General features: G+C 37.8%; 1 protein-coding gene across 1 annotated transcript in view; it reads left to right on the top strand.

The window, feature by feature from the left end:
• Nucleotides 1-7877: 7877 nt before the first annotated feature.
• GALNT10 (polypeptide N-acetylgalactosaminyltransferase 10) overlaps nucleotides 7878-22800 on the top strand; it is a 2012282-nt gene continuing 1997359 nt past the window's right edge. The window contains exon 1 of the mRNA XM_044069486.1: nucleotides 7878-8224. Coding sequence (XP_043925421.1) covers nucleotides 8039-8224 — 186 coding nt within the window. The 5' untranslated portion in view covers nucleotides 7878-8038. The remainder of the gene's footprint in view (nucleotides 8225-22800) is intronic.

Here is a 22800-nt window from a genome sequence, read left to right as displayed (position 1 = left end):
ACTGGTTTTCGCCCAAATGAGCTGTCGACCAAATGAATGTCGATCAAATGGTCTGTCGATCTTCTGAGGTAGACCCATATATATATATATATATTTATATCTATCTATCTATATATATATATATATATATATATTTATATATATATGTGTGTCTATATATATATATATATATATATATATACACACACACACACACACACACACACACACACATGGATTCACTTCAGAATATCGACATTCCGAAACATCGAATTTCATATGATTGAGACCATATGATTGATGTTTCGGAATATCAAAATTCAGAAACAAATCCAAAAAAAATGTAAATGTTTCTACAGGGGGCAAGCCCCGCTGCACCCCCACACTCCCACTACTTAAATACTCCAACTCCGAGATCGCACTATAGAGAGGAAAAAGGAAATCTCCCATTCCATGCTGTATGCAGATCTCCGTTCACAATGTCGGGATTACGAAAGTTTGATCATATGGTCTCGGCCATATGAAATTTGACCTTTCAGGATTTCAGCATTGTGAAGTGTTCCCATAAATAAATATATACAATCATTTTCGAGGAGGCCCATACCTCCTTCAGAATGGGGGATATATAATCTTGGCATACACTGATTTTTATCAATCATTTAGTAAGCATGAATCATTTTACTTGCTTTCCTGTCCAACTGATCCAGTACTTTTTGAGGCCAGTCAGTCACTCTAAAACTGTAAGTTAGGACAAGAAGAACAAAATGGTTTATAGCTTGAACTTTGTTCCTAGACGTCAGAGCTGTTTTCAGTATTAATTTTAGTCTTCTAAAATATTCCTTACTAAGTTTTATTTGCATTTGTTCATGTTTTATTGTTGATCCTTCATCAAATCCCAAATATTTATACACTCCCTCTTGCTGAAGTTCTTTTATATCACATTCCTGTCCCAAGCTGATGTTTTCTTGATGCTGCGGCTTTCCAGCTTTAAAGGTTGCTTTTGCACATTTATCAAGACCAAATAACATTCTTATATCATCTGAAAAACTTTTCACCACTTGCAGTTGTGCTTTTAGTTCTTCATCTGATAAATTATACAGTTTTAAATCATCCAGAAAAAGAAGATGAAAAGTCTTTATACCTTGTTTTCCGGGAGCCAAATTGTAGCCATGACCTAATCTTTTAAGTAGACAACTTAATGGGTTAAGGACAAGACAAAAGAGCATGGATGATGAAGAGTCACCCTGGAATATATCCCCCTTTTAATTTTTATCTCTGGAATATTAATTTGTCCATTATTGTGGCTTAACTGTAAAGTGGCTTGCCACTGTTTCATGGTCACTGTAATGTAATCAATCAGTGAAAAGTGTATCTCATACATTTTTAAGCACTCTTTTATCCATGTATGTAGGGTACTGCCAAATGCTTTTTGTAATCTATCCATGCCATACTTAGATTCTTCCCCTTTTTACAGTTCACCATTATAACTTTATTTAACAACAAATGATCCTTTGTTCCATATGGCTTTCTTTTGCTACCCTTTTGTTCTACTGCCATGATTGAATTTTCTTCTAAATGACTATAAACTCTGTTGGCATCAATTCTGGTGTATAGTTTATACATGATTGGAAGGCAAGTTATTGGTCTATAGTTTTTAGGATAGCTTGCAGTTTCACTCTTAAGGAGGAGTATTGTTTTTCCTGTTGTTAACCAGGTTGGCGTCTGTTCGGAGTGTCCATATAAATAGCTCTTCCTCATGGCTAAATATTCATATAAAGATGTTAATACCTTTAACCAGAAGTTAGGTACTGCATCGGGAACTAGAGTTTTCCATTTGTTTAAATTTATGTGGCTGTTACTTCATCCCGTTTCTTACCCTGTACATTTGAACTTCTTATTCTTTCTTTTATTTTTTCCATCCATTCAGCATCTTTGTTATGTTCCACAGGATCTTCATAGATATTTCTCCAAAATGTATCTATTTCTTCTTTTTGGTAGTGTTTCAGTTCCTTTTGCCTTGCTTCCCAGTTCTCTATAAAACATTTTTTAGTTATCAATAAATTGCTTATTTTGTACTTTTCCTTTCTATTTATCTGCATAGCTTCTAATTTTTTTCTGCGTGTGCTATCTTTAGTTTATTATTTGTGTTAGTGCAAGATAAATCCTGACCTGTTTTGATTCTACACATTACTTTTATCACATCTATCTTTCTGAGTATTTTTGTTGATCTGTTCTCTCTTCTGTGCTCTTCTAACAGTGACACGGCTTTGTTGAAGTGTCTTAACCCACCAGCCGATTTGCACAGTGATGGGCATGGCCAGTTTGATTGATGAGCAGAAAGTCGGTGATGCAATATACAAATGTGCCCTGATTGGCATGGCATGCAGATTTGCTAGTGACATCATGCATACATTGCTTGTGATTATCACATACGAGGTGCAAATGAAAAGCCACTCAGCTTTTCAGAAATACACTGCCGTATTCTCCGTCAGCAGACAATAGTGACGTGGATTTTACACACATAATAAAAGCTAAATAAATAAAAGTAATACGCTGGCTTTCTGTAGACAAAACAAATGCATTTTACTTCAGCTACATACCCTGTCCAAGACTTACCAACATAAGTATTCCATTGACGTTTAACTGTGATTAATGCGTTTTGCGTGTGTGTGTGTGTGTGTGTGTGTGTGTGTGTGTGTGTGTGTGTGTGTTTGTTAACTTGTATTATTGTATTTTTCCTTGCTATACTGGCAATGATATTTACTGTTGTTACTTGTTTTCCAAATGAAATTAATGATGCTCAAGAAAATGTCATACTTCAGCCAACATGGAACAAACTTTGAACATCGAGGTTACAGGTGCCCTGAAGGGAAAGTAGACAGAGGAGTACACTTAGAAAATCAGTAAAGAATTTACCTGGAATCCTATGCTCATTAAAGTTAGCACAACCAGTTCTCTGTCTTTACATCTTAAACTTTACTGCCAACTAGAAAACAGACTGACAAAATACACTGCTGCTGCTACAACCACTACTACTACTAATAATACGGAACCACAGAAGTATGAAAGTGGGCAGATGCTGGAAAGAAAAGACACCTGATGAAAAAATTCAGGCATGCAGGTTTGAAAATCAGACTTGGCCATAAAACTAGTAGGCATAGCCTGCAAACTTCGTGCTGGCACTAGAAAGAAGTAACACTTCTGTTAATAACCTTTGTGTTTTACACTTTTTAACTAGTAAATTTGCCCTGCCACGTCCACCCCATTTCAATTTGCTTTTCTGTAATAAGGAAACTTGTTCATTCTCAATATTTCCATAATTACAGAGTATCAAATAAATCAATATAAGTGAAATTTCCCTCTTCTGAAAGGGAATTAGGAATCAGTGTACTGAAATTCAGCATGCCTCTATTTTTTTATTTAATATGTGTGAATGAGAGCATTGTAAGATGAAAAGCTGTGAGTTGCCTAAGGTTTGGAAGAATGTCATTCATGGAATGACATGCCTCTAATCTGTTTTTTATGCAAGTGGCTGCTACCTTGAAGCAGAGTAATCAGAACTGCGTAAGAATCGATTGCAGTTTAAAAACTGTAGAGTTTTCATTGTAGGAAAAGAAAGGGGATTGGGGAAGTAGCTGTAGACCCATTAAATGGGGAATGAGCATGGAGGGGGCTTTGAAATATGATTGGAATTGGGATCATGACTATTTCTTCTGATAGGATGTGTAATGCAAACTGCCTGACTTTCTTTTGCTGAATTTCTTTGAATTTTTAATGAATAAACATGTCTGCACTATGTGCTTGTTGATCCCAATGAATATTCATGGCTGACAAACACAGGGAAATGTTTATTCATGAAGGCTCTGTTTATTCATGAAGCCTGCCCCTGGGTGTTTGGGCAAGGTTTGGGTGGGGCTTGCTACTGTGCATCTGGTGGGCTAAGACACTTCAACAAAGCTAGCGACACTTCTTGTCTTAATTGCTGTATAGTTTTCTCTATTCGATACTTCCATGGTGGCATTCGATTTCTCCACTTCCTTTCCCTTACTGCCCTGTCTATTTGGGGTAAGACATTATCTGTTATTAATTTAGCTACACAGTAATATATCCTATTTTACTTCTGTTATATTGCATGAATATCTATGAACAGTCCTCATTACTGTGTTCATTTGTTTTATCAAACTTCTAACATTTTGGGTTTTATTGACATTCTGTGGTCCATTTCTTTCACTGATCTTAATGTGTCTGTCCATCTTTATTAAATCAAGCAACTCTTCTCTTAGATCATTTTCTTCTAAACTGAGGGCACATTCTTTGTTCTCCATTTCCTGTGAGTATTCTACAGAAAGTTCCAGAACATTTTCCTGTGCCACATTCTCTTCAGTTTCATCCTGTGTCATCCATTGCTCTTTTATATAAGAACTCACTGGCCTATCACTCCATAACATTTACTGAATCAGAGTTGCCACAGTTTCCTGTGTGCAACTCCAACTGAACCTTTGTATTGGTTTCCTGTGGAAGGCGCCAAAGTATCTTTACATGTCAACTGATCAGATGTTTCCCACTCCACTGACTTCTCCTTAATTTGGGGATCCATTGCTCTATCCTGCTATGGCTTTATGAAAGTTAGATTTTCTACACTAAAATCCTTCCCTTTGCAAGTAATCTATAACCTCAGTTTCTGTTTCTTTAACGTCTCCATTACTAATCCTATTTTCTACTTTTCCTCTTTGTCTTATTTTTGTATTGTAAAATTCTCCATATCCAGGTGCCTTTGCCTGTATTTCTTTTCAAATATCTTTAGTGTTGCTCTTTTTGTATTGATTAGTTTTGCTTTCTCCTTTGCATAAATATTGCACCATATTAAATTTTTTCTTTCCCATGTTCATATTTCCTCTTCGGATGTTTCCTTCTCCTGTTTCTCCTTACTTGGGGGACTCGTCGTTCCATCATTCTGTGATATAACCTGTGTAAGACTTTCTACACTCAGTCCTTCACTTCGCAGGTATTACATAACTTCAGCTTCTATTTTTTTTTAACTTCTACCTTACTAATCTTAACTTCTACATTCCCTCTTTGCGATCTTATTTTTTGTGCTGTGAAATTTTCCAAATCTGAATGTTTTTGCCTGTATTTCTATTCAAATATTTTTGGACTGCTTTTTTGTACTAATTAATTTGGCTTTCTCCATTGCATAAATATTGCACTATATGAGATCTGTCTTTCTTTCCCATGCCCATCTTTCTTTTTTATACCTTTCAAAAATCTCTAGATTTAGATATTTATATTTTCACACTTCCTTAGTCACTTCTTTTTCCAAATGCCCCAATGTTTCTTAATCTATATCATTTTTTTCTTAAATCTGTTGTATTAATGAACACAAATTTGCATTTGAAGCTTTTTGACAGTTTTTCTTGTGCAAGTATTTTTCTTTCCTCTTATTTCTCTCTTAATCTTTTTGAACGTCTTATGTCTGGAAAGTATGGCTTCTTGCATAATAGTAACAATACATATTTTGTTTCATATCTTTAATAGTCAAGTCGATCATCGTTATGGCCCTTTTTTGACCTGTCACTGTTTGTGATTTTTGTGGACTACTACTTCCTTCTACAATCCTCCCCTTGAGCCAGGTTTAGCCTCATTGTAGGAAGGTTTCTGTTTCTTGGGGATTCTACACAGTCATTCTTTTCAGTCCTGGCACCTGTGCCCCTGCCAGGACTGGGCACTTTTTTATCCTGAGACTTGTGCACCCATCTATCTTTTATGTGCTGTATAAAATACAGTCTATATATAATTGTCATCTTGGTGAGATTTTGTTAAAAACAGGGTCCACCTCCTGCAGGTACTCACCAAGACTTGAGGATTAATTCAGTTCCAGAAATAGCTACTCTCCTTTGCTTGCTGATTTTATCATCTCGGCATTCGGACCCACTGTGTGAAATCACCTGTTATACATATGTTTCAAATACTGAGCACTTTAATGCATTTAGTTATACGATGATACTGTTGACAATATGGAGCAAAGATGTCCTAAACTACCAGTCCCCGTCTGCAAATCTGGCATACTACGCAAACGTTTGCAATGTAAAATTTTTAACGTGCAACTTACTGTGCAGCAAAATCATAAACTCGTTTATTGACTGTAACAAGTGTAAATTGTTCTTATCTAGGCACAGCCCCGTACACCTCTAAAAATATTATGTTCAGAAGGAAATGATTGTTTCCTCGTTCTTTCAGCTTCAGCCCAATGTCGAACAGGTCCTACCAATCGCACCCGGTTTCTCAGCCTGACTCCTTTAATTCCCGCTAACAGGCATGGTGCAGGTGCAAAAAGGAATGAAGTGTTGGATGGGTGGCCATCATTAGCAGAGGAAAGGTGAGTTTACACCCTATTCCCAACACAGATGTGTAACAGCTGGTACTGAGGCTGGCCCGCGTGCTCTCTCCCTGATCTTCAGTAGTGACCAATTCTGCCGTACAGCAGCATGAAGTCCCTAAGGCTTCAGTCCACCAAATTATTTTACCGACATTTAAACCTCTTTGTCATTTGTTAAGAAAGGGTACAAAAATCATGTCGAGTTTTAAGGACGTATGAGAAGTTCAGAAGTTGCTACAAGCCCTAACAAATTCTGAGTTAAGCCTGCTTAAAACATTAAGTTAACACTGTCAGTAAGTTGACCAAAAGCTCTGTAGTTTAATTGTTTTTCATAAACGCCTTGATAGCGACATGCTGTTTTATAAATCTGTTAAGGATATAACATCATTTGAACAGCAATTTTTTTTCTATCTAGTGTGGTACGGTATCTGGTAGATTGCAATATTTCCGGGTAGGACTGAAACAGAAAGAACGAGCAATTTTTACTCCCATTTACTTCTCTCACCGCATACAAGCTATGGCACCTGTCAATTTTTTATGTGGAGAGCAGTCTTGCACGTACACTGACAGGTAGGTGCTTAATCTATGACAATTTTCTTCAGCTCTCATTGTATACTCAATCCATTGAGGAGCGAAATCATCATCAGCACAGCCAACTAGTGTTCACTAATTTGTTCAGTCGACTATGCATTTTCCTAAAAATTGTCGAATGTGGAGGCAAAAACGCGTTAATATATTTTATAAACCAGTCACGTTATATTGTTGCAATGTTGATTATAAGAACATCTGCCAATCCAATTGATGCTCACAGCTCAATCTCGTAGCACAAAGCATCTGGACAATGCCAAAAATAATGGGGGACAAACCCCAAAAATAGGGACACATTTCAAATATTGCTCTTATATACTTAGAAAGTTATTGGAATAAAAGGGTGTTTGTTACCGTGCATTTTCTGAAGGGTATGAAGTCTGAAACTCAAATGCCTGTCATTATTTAGTGAATTCAATCCTCATAGATTCGCCACAAAAATCCAGAAAAAAATTACAAATTTTATCAGGAGTAGACCAAAAATATGAGGGAAAAATATGGACGAGAGAAAATATGGAGAGGTACGAGTTTGCAAACCAAGTTACAATTGCATTCCTACACTTGGTTCTTTCTTTAAGCAATAGCGCCCCTTCAAACAAAACATTTAAAGAAATTAATCCGAGGTAAGCGTGTGATACCAGCTGTTACACTAGTCTTCCTCGAACCTGTTTGCTACTTGGGACGGCAACTTGTACAGCTGTTCAACTTCTCCAGTTGTACCATAGGGCTGTCGGAGGTGGAGAGCTCGGTATGGACCATACCCAGAATGCAACTGTTCTGCCAAGCCATTACTGAGAATAATTATCTAAAGAGAGAAACTGTAAATTTTCAAAAGCAGAGTTTCGTGAATTTATGATAACCCCGGTACAATGTGCAGAATCCGACACGCTACAGTTGTGAGCTCACCCCTACAGTCACCCTTAGTGGTAGGTGCCAGCATTTGGCGGAAGTAGTGGAGTTTTGGCACACTGAAAGTTCTAGCTTCCACCTGGGGTAGTGGAGCTACGCTTGTACTGTTTGACTCTGTGTGATGTAGTGTGGTTTTCCATAGCTGTTGGTTTGTTAGTGGTGCGTGTTTTTTTGGCAGGTCACAACATGAGGCGGAAGGAGAAGAGGTTGTTGCAGATCGTCGGTTTGGTTTTAGCAGCTCTTGTTTTCCTTCCTAATGTAGGGCTTTGGTCTTTGTATCGTGAGAAGCACACTGAGGATAATCTGGCAGCGGGAGCAGTGGCACCTGGCGCTGTCATGGGAGGAGAGGCAGCCGCTGCTGCTAGACCACAGGTAAGGTGTAGTAGCCTGACTTTATATTGGAAGCTATTTCATACTTTGACATGCCCGGTCACCTGTGGGCCACACTGACTGCATTTAGAAGATCTCTTCTTTTCCAAGCCTGCTGCTAAGCACCCGGCCCGCAGAGAAGTGCCGTTTCTCACAGCCGTAGAAACTGAGGGAGGACCGTTACCTCTTAGCCTCTTGGACTAGCACTTTTAATTCTGCAGTTCTTCTAAAAGACAAGATTATGCACTTTAATGCATACACTGGAAATGAATCTGTGTACGTAGACATTAGTGTTCACATTTACCGTCGTTGTTGTCAGATGTATTGTTTAACCTGAAAGTAGTTGTCTTGTTTTTTGGCCCGAGCCTGTGCAGAGACTGTAACAACCTGTAGCTTAATGACATACAGATATTAGTGTAGTGGCAAGTTTGCTGCTGGTTAACGTTTTCTTTTCGATTTTGGACACGAGTATTTTGCAAACATTTGGAAACTTAATGATTTTGCCTCGCAAGAGGGGATGAAATGAAGCTTCGCTTATTTTGACTTTATGCTGTTTCTATATGCGTTATGTGTTCATTTATTGAATGTGGCATCACTTTTTGTTGTTGCTCGGGAAATGCCCTAAGTATCTCGGTCCACAGTTGCTGTTTAGTATAGTTAAATAACGGAACTAATTTTTTTAGCTTACCACAGTGGAACTGCAGTAAATGTATTGTAATTATGCTTGAGTATAGCAACATCATCAGTAATTTTTTGGACTCAGTGAATGATGCAACCTATCGCATACTAAGGGCTTATTTGCATTAACATGATTGATTTACTTTTACTATTCACTATATACCTAGCTGAACCTGAATACATGTTTATGGAAGACTGGCCGTATGTCACCTGCATATTTGGGTTCTTTGATCACTGGGACTTGCGTAGTAGGTCCTTTTCGTAATGACCGACTGAATGTGGGATAATTCCGTATCTTACGGAGTAGGACGACATTTGCCCTAACCCATTTTTATGGGTTTGTAGTTTTGCTTTACGTAAGAATCCGAATACATTTTGCTGTAAATTTGCAGAGGAATCTGCATCTTAGTTTTAGAACTTGCATCATATTGTGCTGCTGCTTGAGTTTTGGGATTGCGTTTTGAGCAGCACAGTTCTGATATTTTAAAAGGAAGTCAAGTGTTTACATAACAACGGTTGCCTATAACTTTGTTATACCAATGTTTTCTATAATGTTCTGCAAGTTGTATGTCCAGTTCTGAACCGAAGCATAACATTGTGATCCACTTTTTCTGACAGGTGTAAGAATGTGGTTTATTGGATTTCTTTGAAAACTGAGATATCACGTTCACGTGTTAACGGAAGCACTTGGAATTATAATTATGAATAACTTATTTCATTGTACTAAAATTCACAATTGTTTGTTTAAAGTGACTATAAATCAGGGTTTTATCTCAGATTACGTTTTAATGCCTTAAATGACTGGCTGTCAAGTGTGTTAAAAATCTTTGCCTTTGGGTTTTGCAGCATGTGTTTATTTTAATGCAGAAAATGTGTATGAAAAAAAAATTCTTCATTACTTGTTACTGTGAATGACATAGGAGCGGGTGCAGAACACAATCATAGGTAGGTACTAGGCTGTCGGCCCTGGGGCCTATACAAGCCCAGCCAAAAAGGTACCCTGGCTTTTGCCACCCAAGAACCCAGCAATCTCTCCCTGTAAAATTGTTTATTCAGAAGAATAAAAGGTAGAAAATATATTATAATAAGCTTTTAAAGATGTCTTGTGAGTCAGCATTGGCCTGTCAATATGTTAATGTTTCCATGTTGATTTTTAAAGCATCTTTGGACTATTTGTGTAGTTTCACTCCAAAGCTGTTGAGTCCATGTTTGTGCTGCGCAGTCTTACAGTCAACAGTCCTTCCTGCGAATAGTGTTATTTCATTTATAGTACATTATCTCTAAAGTTTAAGGGTGATGACAGTTTAATTGATGGCCACAGAGTTTCTAGTTACAGTTCTGGAGTCCAAGACTGCTGTTTGTAAAGTTGGTAGTTGTCCAAAACTGATCATTTGATTGCTGCAATATAAAAGATAACATAATAGGGGATAGAAGAATAGAAAATAAAACAATAGGGGAGGAGTACCAAATGCTAGACGAAAACTGAACTGTTTGGGTTAGGCTGTATGTTACACCCATTTCCATTACAGTAATTCCAGAAGTCAGCATTCCATTTTTATTGGCTAATTGTTAGCTTTTAGAATGTTGCATAAAGTAGCATGTGTAAGAAGGGTATTCTATTATTCATTGTGCTGAGTAACCTTGGGAGTAATAGTTATGGTTACAGAGTGGAGTATCCCTGCTGTGTGTGGCGTCATATGCATAATTAATTGTAATGTAGGAGAGCCCTTATAAACATGCTTAGATGGTGTGATTTCAGTAAGCTGAAGATGTTGAGAAGTGAGTACAGGCTTTGGTTTGGCAGCAGGCTTTGTACTAAAATGTTTCCAGTATTTTCAGCTTTTAAAATAGTTTGTTTTACCAGAACGCAATGGGTGAGAACGGAGTTTTTTTGCTGCTTTAATGACCCTTGCTACTGAGCAATGAATTCAATGGAAATGTTGAGAGTCGAGCTTTTTGGCTCAAATCAGCCAGTGCCAGTAAAGTAACAGTGTGTAGTGGTCCTAATGTCAGCATTGTTTTTGTACAAGACACAAAGAAAGTAGTCATTTTAGTGGGTGTGCAGCTGATGTTGCAACTGCTGATTTCCAGTTAACAAGTATGTGATATATTGTATGGTGTTTTCATAAGTGTATACAAAAATAATATCCATTTTGGAGAACTGAAGGTGTTCAGTGATGGTAGGAAGATGTAGGTTTAAAGTTCTTGGAGGCAGCATGGAGACGTATGAAAATTGGATGGATGCCCCATGCAAGAGGATGGAAAATTTGACTGATTAAGTTTTTCTCATAGTGTCCATTTTGTTGTTGACTCCCTGCATGTGCTTTCAGAAATGTAGTGCAGACATTTTTCTTTGCACATGGTTTGGTTCAGAGTGTCTAGATTGTGGGTGCGATGTCACAAGGAAAGAACACTGGCACCAGAAGAGAGTACATTTCTTTTTACTAGGAAACACCGTTTGAAAATGTGGAAGGAAGTGTGGTTGGAAGAGATGATCTGCAGAGATGCATCAGAAAGGAAGAAAGAGTATAGTAGTGTATTTGCAACAGAAGAAGAAAGTGTGGAAAGTCAGATCGCTAGCAAAATGAAAGACAGACATAAATGATACGTTAACATGCATGTGAAGTGGGAAAAGTATGAAAAAAGTACATATGTGAACACTGGGAGGGGGGAGCCAATGTAATCCAGTAGAATAAGGCACCATGTAAAGAAGAAGCTAGATGGTGAAAGAAAAGCAGGCATATGGCAAAGGATGGAAGCATTTTCAGGGAATCTAGTTATTTGGGAGAGGGGTCAACTTAGGCATGCTAGTGGCTGGGCAGAAAAACAGTTCTTTTTAGTATTTAAACAGTTTCATGACGGTTTGGGTAGGTTCTTTCAAGCATGGAAGAGGAGATGTAAATGTGACATGGATGGAAGTGGAGAAGGATGTGTGTGGGGGTTTTGCAGAGGTGAGGCGCAAAGATAGTGAAGCAATTGGCAATTAGTTAAGTTTAGTGACCTGAAACTCTAAGTGATAAATAAAGCAGGAGAGTGCAGCAGTGGGAACCTCTGAAACTTGGGGATAAGAGAGTTCTTCCAGCTTTTGCCATTAATATTTTATGCAAGCGAGACTATCACTTATTTCTATGTGGAGCTGTTGTTTGCGTGAAATGCATTGCCGAGTATGAGTTTCACACTGACTACAAGCACCATGACAAATTTCAAATGGTTTCCTATATAAGAATATGGCTTGTAATTGGTTTGATTCTACCCTTTTTAAAAATCCACTTTTTTCAAATCGTCATCTACATTTTGGTAGTGCACACAGTTTTCATTAGAAGAAAAGCATTGTTAAAGGATGAGTTGTTTGCCTGTCTTGGATTGTCTCTGATGATGCCTTATTTCAGTTGGTGCACAAAATTAAAAAAAAAAGTGTGTATGTGAAACTTGGCTGTAGTTGATTATCACTGTTGAAGTGACACCCTGACCCCATGTGTAAAAATGGGGAAAAGGGGTTGTGAGTGGATGGATGGAAATGTATATGTTTTGGGCTAGGAATTAACTGTACCAGTTAGTTAGTGATATGATTGCTGAAGTTTTAGATGACAGGGCAAATATGTTTTCTCCTATTTTTGTGGAGACCCTTAAATGGACTAATGAGATCAAGCAATTCCAGATTAATCAGGAACGTGGTTTCTCTGAGACCAGGTGTCTGTTCCATTTTGGGGAAAATTTGGAAGTTGGCATTTGAATATGTGGGATTGTACCAAAGATTGGGTACTGGTCCCATATTCGTTTGTAAGTTCAATTGAAACATCAACGGGTTGTTGCACAGGAAAGCACACCCTTTGGTTAACCATGTATAATGTACAGATGTGGGATGTGTAGTCAGAGTAATTTTATCATGGAAGACCCCAGTGTTGTGGTGATGCCTTGCCCCTGGAAACATAATTGCAATATTTTAGGGGTAGTTTATTTTTCTTCATGCCCATGTTAATGCATATTGCTTTGGTAAAATTGAAAGAAAATTATGTAGAAGGATGGTAGCAACATGTTACTCAAATGTTCTTTGGTGTGATACAATTTCAAAGATATTCTTTATTTTAGAAAAAGTTGTTAAGGATCCTAGTGAGGGGTTAATCAGGAAACCATGTTATTTTATACATAGAGTTAACCTGGCTGATTGTTCTTAATTCAGCAGTTTCTTCTGGTTTGAATGGTTGCTTCGTTTTGCACTGGTTTTGAAATTTGACAGGTAATAGGAGCACTACATGATATTTGTTCCTCCCCTGTTGATTTTGTCCATATTTAATTGATTAAATCTTGGGTGATTGCACAGAATAACCAATCAGCAAATATGATTTGGAATCTGGGAGACTCATTTGGTGGTTATGTTTTTCACCTAGCTCATTCACAGTTTTGGTGTTTATTGAGGAAACCATTGAAAATCTGATACTTGGATATATCTTCATATAGTTGAAGCATGTTATTACTTGAGTTAAAAAAAAATACAAAACCTATTTGGAGGCTGTATACAAACTGAAGTCCTTGCCTGGCCATCACTTTTTGTCTTTATTTCTGTTCGGGGGGGGGGGTCCACATAACTACTTTGAATCAGTTCAGTTGTGCACCATTTTCCAGCTTTTAGCATAGGGTTTTGAGGTTATCAGAACAAGTGAACATTGTTATTACTGACTGTTCTACAAGCTGTCACTGATATGTCTGCTGAGGAGTATTAGTTCCAGCGTATAAAGTAAATGTGTTTCACTTCAATCTTTGGCTTGTACAAGCTGGTAGAGTTGTTTTATTTCTTCACTATGGTGTAACCGTGGAGTTGGTATATGTAATTTAAGGGTGTGTGGGGATGCAGGGTGTCTTGCCCCTCCCCCAAAAAAATATGCACGTGTGTGTGGTGTAAATGTTTGTTTTGGGTTTCAAAAGCTAGTGAGTCAGGGGAGTATGCTGCAATGACTTTTAGGTACACTTCTCTCTCCCATCCCTCAACTGACCCAAGCTGGAATGCAGATACCAAGTAGTCTGTGAATTCCTTAGAAGAGCTCAGCTGGAGTGAGCTGAACATGCAAGTCCACAGGAGATGGACATCACTGACTCTGAAATTCCTGTCTCATTGCAGTTTGCCAAGCTGGCATACTGACCCATCTTGTATGTGCAGTCCAGCAGTTGCTTCTGTTTCAGGACTACTTGGGTTACTTTCTTTTTAGTTGAATCAATTTTAAACTCATCTTGTTACTGGAACAATGGCTTGCCATCTGCTATGAATGTAGAATTCAAAGAAGATGTACATTTCTGAAGGAACAGCCTCTTGGAAAAGGCAAGAAAAATATCTAGGTGGCATAATGAGGCTATTATGGAGTACACTTTGAAAGGACAGAGGCCAGCAAGGTACTGGGGGTTTAGCCAGTGCAGTGAGCTGGAAATAGTGTGATTTTTTTTTTCCATTATATTTGGTACATATAAGGGTGCAAATGATTACTCTTGTTTCTGGCAAATATTTTGAGAAGGAGAGAATAAGAACTTAGAACATCTGTAATACATTTATCAAAATGAGGGTAATGGAAGGGCTGAGGTATGTGTGTGTTCATTTGACATGTGTCTATGGGGGGAATAAAAGAAATAGGTGATATGATATGAATATTCACATTGTCAGGGGGTAAGTGGAAGTGGTAAAACTGATGATGTATGGTGAGGATGAGAAATGAATGACTGCCATTTGGAAATAAATGGTTTTAGGCTGACGTTTCAAAATGTTCTTTCATGGAAAGGGTATTTAAACCCTGGATTACATTATTAGAAGCAGTTGTAGTAAATAGTAGGTTAGTGGAGGCATGATATGATGCCTGGAATAGACAGAAGAAAGAACAGAACACTGTTAGTTGAGGTCAGCTCCATGGAGTTAGCCACATTTGAATAGACATGCAGACCACAGGTGTTCCGTTTTGGCTTTATATGTTCATCTTCAGCTGCTGTCTTGCAAACAGTTGTCTAGTAACTTAATTTTTTGGAGGTGTTATGCAGAATGTTGAGTTGTCCACAAAATGGTTATGTGGTATAAAACAGATTTGCATCAAAAGTACATACAGATGTCAAACGTTTTGTCACCCCTAGTTGTCTCTATCTACATGTTCTCTTTCTTTGTGCTTATTTCTGAATGCAAGACCAGTTGGAACCAGTCCTTTTTCCTGATTCTTCAAAATGAAAGATTTACAGGGTGAAGGTGTAATCTCTTGCATTGTCTTTTTCAGTCATGGGATTATGATGTTGAATGTAAAAAGAATTAAAAATGTTCATATTGAGGAAAGTGAGCTAAGAAAAGGGGTAGCAATGGTAAACAGGTCTAGTGGTCCACAAATTCTCATTTTTGGAAATACTTTTCTATACAGTTACCATGTGTTTCCTGTTCTACAAGTGAATTATAGGCTAATAACTGAATTTTCAGAGCAGTAGAATATCAGTGATTTAACATGTACAATGACAGTGATTCACCATCTACATCCAAGGCTTATAGTCAGCGAGCTGGAGTGTATATTTTGTAAAGTATTTACTAAATAAGATATGAATTATAGTGGAGTGATCAGCAAGCAGCTGTTACGTGTATCAGGATATTGAACTGCTGGTCAAGAAAGAGTATCAGCACAGTAGAGGAGGGTGGTAGGACTTTGATTTGGGAGGTATAACTGGTGAAAGCCTGCAGTAAAGCAACAGCAGCAGCAGACTGGTCAGACTAGATTGTTAGAATAAACAAAGTAAAACAATGAGTAAAAAGGTCACCAGATAAACCATTCAGTAAAAACTAAAAGAAAATTCTATCCAGGCTAGAGTTTCCACAGAGTGATTTATTAAACATCTTGTATTAGAGGCACATGGGATATATGCATATGACTCTTAAGGACATCAGAACTGCCATGTAGCTGAATGTGGAAGAAATATACCCAGACAGCTCCAATAGTAGTAGGAGCAACAGGTCTTATAAAAAAATCTACAGTCGTATTTAGATAGATTACTGATACAAGGTTGGGTGCCGAGCTGGCAACTCGACACTGTAAAACTCCACTGCCAATCATGAGCGGATAGGTGATTTGCTGTGGCAACTCCCAACCGGGAAAAAGCTGAAAGAAGAAGACTACAACTGATACATGTAACTCCGTACAAATTACAGGAAGAGTCATTACTGGGCACATTACAGGTACTGTGAAGAGCACTTTTGGCTGATATCAAAGTTTGAAACAATACTAGTTTCATGAACTGTAATCATACTTTGACTTGGGAATAGTATTAATTCCCATCATGGTATTAGAAACCCAAAAGATTTGGAGAAATTAAGACTGAAACACCTGATGTCCTTAAAGGGTCATTTGCATGTATCCCATGTGCCTCTAACACGAGGTTTAAGGAATCGCACAGTAGAAACTCTAGCTTGGATAGATTTTTGTTTTCGTTTTTACTGACTAGTTTGTCTGTGACACATTTTTACTCATTGTTTTTGTTTGTTACGTGAGATATGTTACAGACACCCTAATGGTTATGGCCATTAGCTGGGTACGACAACCTTGTGTTTCAAAATATTAGCTGAACAGTCCACTTGTGTCTGAATTTGTCAATGGGTATTCAGAACTGCCATATAGCTGAAACACCTGATTTTCTTAAAGGGTTATATGCATATGTCCCATGTACCTCTAATACAAGGTGTAGTTCTAATGTTGGCTTTTGATGATATGATTTTATGCCTTCCTTGGGGAGTAAGGACCTCTGTTTTTATTATAACTGACCTTTCGTCAGTATGTAGCTATGGATGTCTTTTATATCTCTGTCATGCAGAGGGCTGATAGTGGAGGAGAACTAATTTATTACATTTCCAGCACAGAGCAGCATATGTGTTGCAGATGTGGCGCAAGTAATTTGGAAATGCTTTGAGGAGGGAGAGACCTGAAATGGATCCTTGTGAGACTTCTGTAGCTTTCCTTTTAAATGAGTGGCTGGAGTCTTCAGCTTGCATCATTTACAATTATTTACTCAGAGTTGGAAGAATGTCAGGAGTTGTGAATCTGACATCTGTGCTGAAGTTGAAGCTTTGAATTAAAATATTATGGTGATGCTCAGCTCTTCCCAGTTTCTCCTTTTCTACAGCTAGTCTGCTGCCACCTCCATGTACTCTTTATCTTCACCAACCACCCCCTTTATTTAATAAATAAAATAAACTTCAGATGACTACTACTAGTCAAATTTAAGAAATGGGACCTTGGCTCCAGTTTGATATGCAAGTTAGACAATGAGAATTACTACTTCATGATAGATGGGCATAACAGCCTTCTTGGCAGTGATATGAACTGTGTAACTACTCACGTCTGAGAATAGCCCAGAATATTTGGGGAAGGTACACCATGCCCATGCGTTGGCCGGATTCAGCAGCTGTTTCAGTGAAATGAAATATAGAGATGGTACCTAGCTTTATTTTAGTATTTTTTGTAGATTTAAATGGAGTGTCTACAATACTGTAGCCCAGTAACATCAGCCATCCCTGTCCTGCAGACTGCCTGTTAAGGACTAAGTTTTACCAATTTCTTTTTTTGGATAGCCTATTTTGATCTTAAAACTATTGCCAAGATCAGGAAATTTATTCTGTCATAAGTTAACAGGGACCCAGATTATTATTGATCACCACAGTACCTTTTATGTTGCACTAATAGACCAAAGCCAAAATGTGTATAATTTGGTGGCTAGATGTTTAACACGAGATCTTGCACCCACCGTACTACACATTTGCTCCATGATTTGCACTACCTGCGAATTACGGCCAGATCAATATTCCAAAAGAAAATCAGCCCCAGCACGAACAAAAAACAGTCCAATAAAACGTACTGGAACAGGATACTGGATGGAAATCATTTTAATGAAGAACACAAGTATTAAGTGCTTTCGTCTCAACAAAAGTGAGACTTCATCAGAATACATAGCTACACTCAATGACCCTGTTTAAATATCTTACCAAACAACACGATTGGTTAGCAATACAGAACACCTTCCCACTTTTCACTTAATATTAATGACATAAGAAATTCCCATTGAAAAATAAACATAAAATACATTGTCTTGCACACGTACAGGAGATGTAGAAATTGCTTCATTTAGACCTGGGGGGAGTTGGCAGCCAGTCTCATTTGCCACTGCATCTCTTTCTTCATTAAAACATTCTTCCAGTTACCCCCTTTCTGGTCTATCTGTGTTACAGGAAAAAGCTGAGAAGTGCTAGAAATTTTTTTTGCAAAAAGTGTCGTGCATGTATATTTATTGCACACTATTTACCTTGTGAATTTTTATGTGTACAAGACAGTGTATTTTATTATTTTGTTTATTTTTTAGTGGGAATTTCTTGTGTCATTAATATTAAGTGAAAAGTGGGTAGGTGTTTTGTATTGTTAACCATTCGTGTTGTTTGGTTAAGATATTTAAACAGGATAGTGTAGCTATGTATTCTGATGAATTCGTGTTGTTTGGTTAAGATATTTAAACAGGATAGTGTAGCTATGTATTCTGATGAAGTCTCGGTTTTGCGGAGACGAAAGCACTTAATACTTGGTATTGTTCATTAAAATTATTTCCATCCAGTATCCTGTTCCAGTATGTTTATTGGACAGATCAATATTCCAGGTAACTGTCTTCACCTAATGTGATCTACATAACCATCACCTGATGCAGAACCTGGGTCCTGTTTAAATTAAAAAGATGATGAAGTCATGTGTCCTAATGAGGTCTATCTGTTAGATGAAAAAGCTGCTAGCTTTTCTTAAGACTAGACGTGAGACTTTGGGTAGACTGCCTTTTTGCTTGTATGTGGCAAAATGGAGCTTGGCCAAGGGCACAATAATGAAGCTTCATTTCAGAGGTTGCTTTGAGTTTATTCACATAAGAAGTCTGATTGTAGTTTTCATAATTTATTTTAATTATTGTTCTAGTAAACATTTCTGAGTGTGGTTGTTACTGTTTCACCTTGTTAAATGCTTTTTAAGCATCTGAATGTGTTTGTAAATAATTGTTGGTGTACAGAGTGCAGGGAATCGATTCCAGAAGAGACGAGTTCAGTTTTTCATTGTACAATTCACTGATAAGGTCACATTTGGAATATGGTGTTCCTCTGTTGTGATCTTACAGGGACTCAGAAATGGAATGGTTGAAACTCTGCAGTGAAAGCATACCAAGATCTTGAAAGTAGTGCAGGGATGGATGTAAAAAGTTAGAGAGGTGGAACATATCTGAGAGAGAGAGAGAGAGAGAGAGATGCAACTTGAATGTACTACTATATTGGAGGAAAGATAGGGGAGTGGAAAAGGGGGCAGCTAGAAAATGGGATAGAACCTTCCAGGCAATAGTGGTATGGCTCTTGGAATGTAGTGTTAACTGTTTTGAAACAGTGGTATAGCTGAAGTAGCTAAGGAGACAAATGTATGCCAAGAACAAATCCAAGAAAGGATAGTGCAGTGACTGGATTTTTATAGTACTTTAAATAGACTTGATAGACCATTGGATTGGACTTCTTCTAGTAGCAAATTTTTTACCTTGTGTGCACCTTTTTCTCTATGTAACTGTGATATGCAGTAAGTTATTAACTGAAAGGTAGAGGAAGTAGTGATGACATTAATGGGACAGTATGTGTTTGATTTCCATTCACAAATTGCTAGTATCACAGAGATTAAACTTTTGAATGAATTCAGGATTTGACGGTAGAAGATGTGGCTAGAATGAAAACATCTTTGGCAACATGGTACAATAGCTGGATGGTTGTAATCTATGCAAGAAAATGAGAATTGTAAAATGGACATGCCACAAACATTGTCACATTTGTTAGTTACACGCTGCCAGATCTTGTACCAGCAAAATAAAGTTTGGGACATTTTCCTTAAGACTTGTAAAGGTGATCAGCTGTATCTTTTTATATTGTGGGATATAATGAATGGATAGCTGTGACCAAGAGTACAGTGTTTTGCTTTGTGAGGTTTTAGAGGACTTGTACCTGAGCCCGAGTACCTCAAAAAGTGGATACACATTCTCAGTTTTGCAGCTCTCTGCTTTGAAGCAAACCGAGAGAAAGTTTTGAAGAGCACCCATCTTAAGTTTTGTGACGACCTGTTGAAAAGAAAGGCAAGCAGGACAGACCAGACAGACCATCACTGGTATCTAGAGTACTCAAGTGGCTACACTGTGTATTTAGCTTTTACAGCTTTTTTTCATTTTTATGCTACAGTGAAACCGTGATTACTAAAGGCTGCAGTGTACTGCATTAGAGAGTTTCTCCTTTTCCTTTCTGTTGTACGGACATGATACTGATATTAAGCTTGAGGGGTGTAGGGACAAAAATATTTTGATGTGTGCCATTTGATTTTGTATTACTACCACTTAATTTTGATCTGTTTGTGGAGGTAAGAGTCTGTCAATTTTAGTACAAGAATAGATAGATACTGGCAGTGTATATTTCACCACGTGTCTCACATCATTGTACTGATTACCTTTTATACAACAGCAGCCCAGGGCATCAGAGGACCTACCAGTTGCTGTAAGAGTTGTATTACAGTTGGAAAGGTTGCCTCCCCTTCCATTTGAGGGGATTTGTATACTAAACTGGATACCAGAATCCAGCTGCTTTCTGAAGACCTCCATAAATGTTTATCAGTACTGATTATACAGTCTTTGTGCTGCTCTATTCTTGCATTGCTAAGCTGTTCAAATGACTAGCACTTGACTGTCACATTAGAGTTCTAATACTGCTTACGTTCTCTCCTAATGTGTATGAAATAATAGGGTATTGCTTGTATTTGTACTGGAATATTTGCTGTTTTAACTGGCCAGTGATGAAGAAAAGCTAGTAGTCCGTTGCAGTAGTGCCTGTCGCACTGTATAAACTATACTTAGCTTTCCCACTGCATTTAAGCTCTGTTCTGTAATCATGATGGTTTTCCACTACATTTCAACTCTGTTGTGTATTAGGTAAGTGTTAATGCTGTTGTCGCATCTTGCTACTTGTAGTAATGTCAGCCTTTTAAAAAATATTTCTTGCTATTTCACTAATATTGCCTTCTGCTTTGTGCATTATGTTTGAGTTTTTAGTAATTAACCAGATTAATGGTCAAAAAGTGCAAAGGGTTTTATTATTTCTTCACTTGTTTTTACATCTGTAGAAGGTAAGCTCGTGTTGTCAGACATTTGTAGCCTCAACTGTCATTATTATTGTAACTTTAAGAATTTTATTGTGCCTCATCATTCTGGTGTATCAGTGATGGTATTTGTATCCACACATGGGCATTGTCCTGCTTAGTCCTTCCATTATTTAGATTAAGCATGACTTGTATAGTTATGTACAGTCATTAAGTATAGAATTATTCTAGTACTTTGATCCTGTTTAATTGCACTTGTTTTAAGAGCAATTTGTTGTCTTTGGAGTAACCTCTACCCAGAGCATTCACAAGAGAGTTTAAGCTAACACACGTACACTATCCACCCCCTAACCCCAGCACACATTGACATACACACTCATACATCATCTAATCATTTAGCAAGTTAACCAGCACTTTGCTTATTAAATGTCTTTTTGAGCTAATGTCATGGGTCAGACCCAATCTGAGCTAGTTATTACTATTCTGAGCCCCCATACGCAGACACAAGTATACACATGCCTAGTTAACTAAACCTAATGTAGAATGATAAGTTGGACTTGCAGGGCTGTGGCTCACCTGATGTCATATAGAGGATTATAATCGGGTCTGTAGTTGTAATCTATATATTATGCATTTGAGACATGGATGCCAAGAAATTTACCACCAGTGCGAATTTATTAGCATCCATGTTGAGAACACACAATAGTTTATTGTGATTGGACCACCAGTCATAATTCTTTGTAGTGCATGGAGATTTATCTGCTCCATGTACTACTGCATGGTATAACGAAAGATTAAAAAGTAAAGCAGTGGGGGGAGTGGTTGACATCCTTATAAGTGTTCTCTGTCTGAGGGAATCGGTTTTAATTCGAAATGCTGTGTGTACTTTAGCAGACAGCAGGCAGGAATGGGAGTCGAATCTAACCAGTTTCAGATACTGTTTACTGGTCAGTGCTGTCTGCTTTAGTGCAGTGTCTGTTATCAGTACATCGGGGGTGCCTAATAATTGTTAAGCACCCCCCCCAAACATTAAGGTAAGTCTTGAGGTCGAGTAGTGCTGAACCAGGATATTTAGCCACCTTTATAGTGTAATCACAGTGCTCCATGCACTGCAATTGTTTTACTTTTCTTTTTTTTTCACTTGGTTTGGCTTTACTGCAGCAAATTGGAAGTATTTAATGCTTCTGTCTGTGAGATAGATATCTAATAAATGTATCAGAGCACTCGCACCTGCTTGGTGTTACATTTACTAGACTCACTTGTGAAATATTAAAGCACTCCCACTTAATGGGTGTTGCATTACACCTACTCCTACGAAATGTATCTGAGCACTCACATTTAACTTATAATGGCTGTGACAGAGCACTCTTACCTGTTTGATAGTACTTCACAAGTACTTCTAATGAATGTTTCTCGGCCATCAAGTGGGGTCTATATTACATAGTCGAACAAGCAGAATGTCGACTAACCTTTAATTGACACATGTGTCGAAGCTACACGTCATTGAACGACCAAATTAGTGATTCGTTTCCAAGCGAAAGAAATTGAGGGCCAACCACGCACACCACATAAAAACAAACACTATAAAGTGGGGTAAGTAAATATACTAACTCCGAGATCGCACTACAGTCGGGAAAAGGGCAGATTTAAAAGAACAGCCAACTGATTTCTTTTTCCTTTGGAAAGAAATTGATGATTTGGCCGTTCGCTGAAATTCGGCTTCAACATATATGTGCCGATTAAATGTTAGTCGAA

The sequence above is a fragment of the Protopterus annectens genome, chromosome 4.part0 (genome assembly GCF_019279795.1).
Source record: "Protopterus annectens isolate FY-2018-M chromosome 4.part0, PAN1.0, whole genome shotgun sequence".
NCBI lineage: Eukaryota > Metazoa > Chordata > Ceratodontiformes > Protopteridae > Protopterus > Protopterus annectens.
This window is presented reverse-complemented; position numbering and strand designations above follow the sequence as displayed.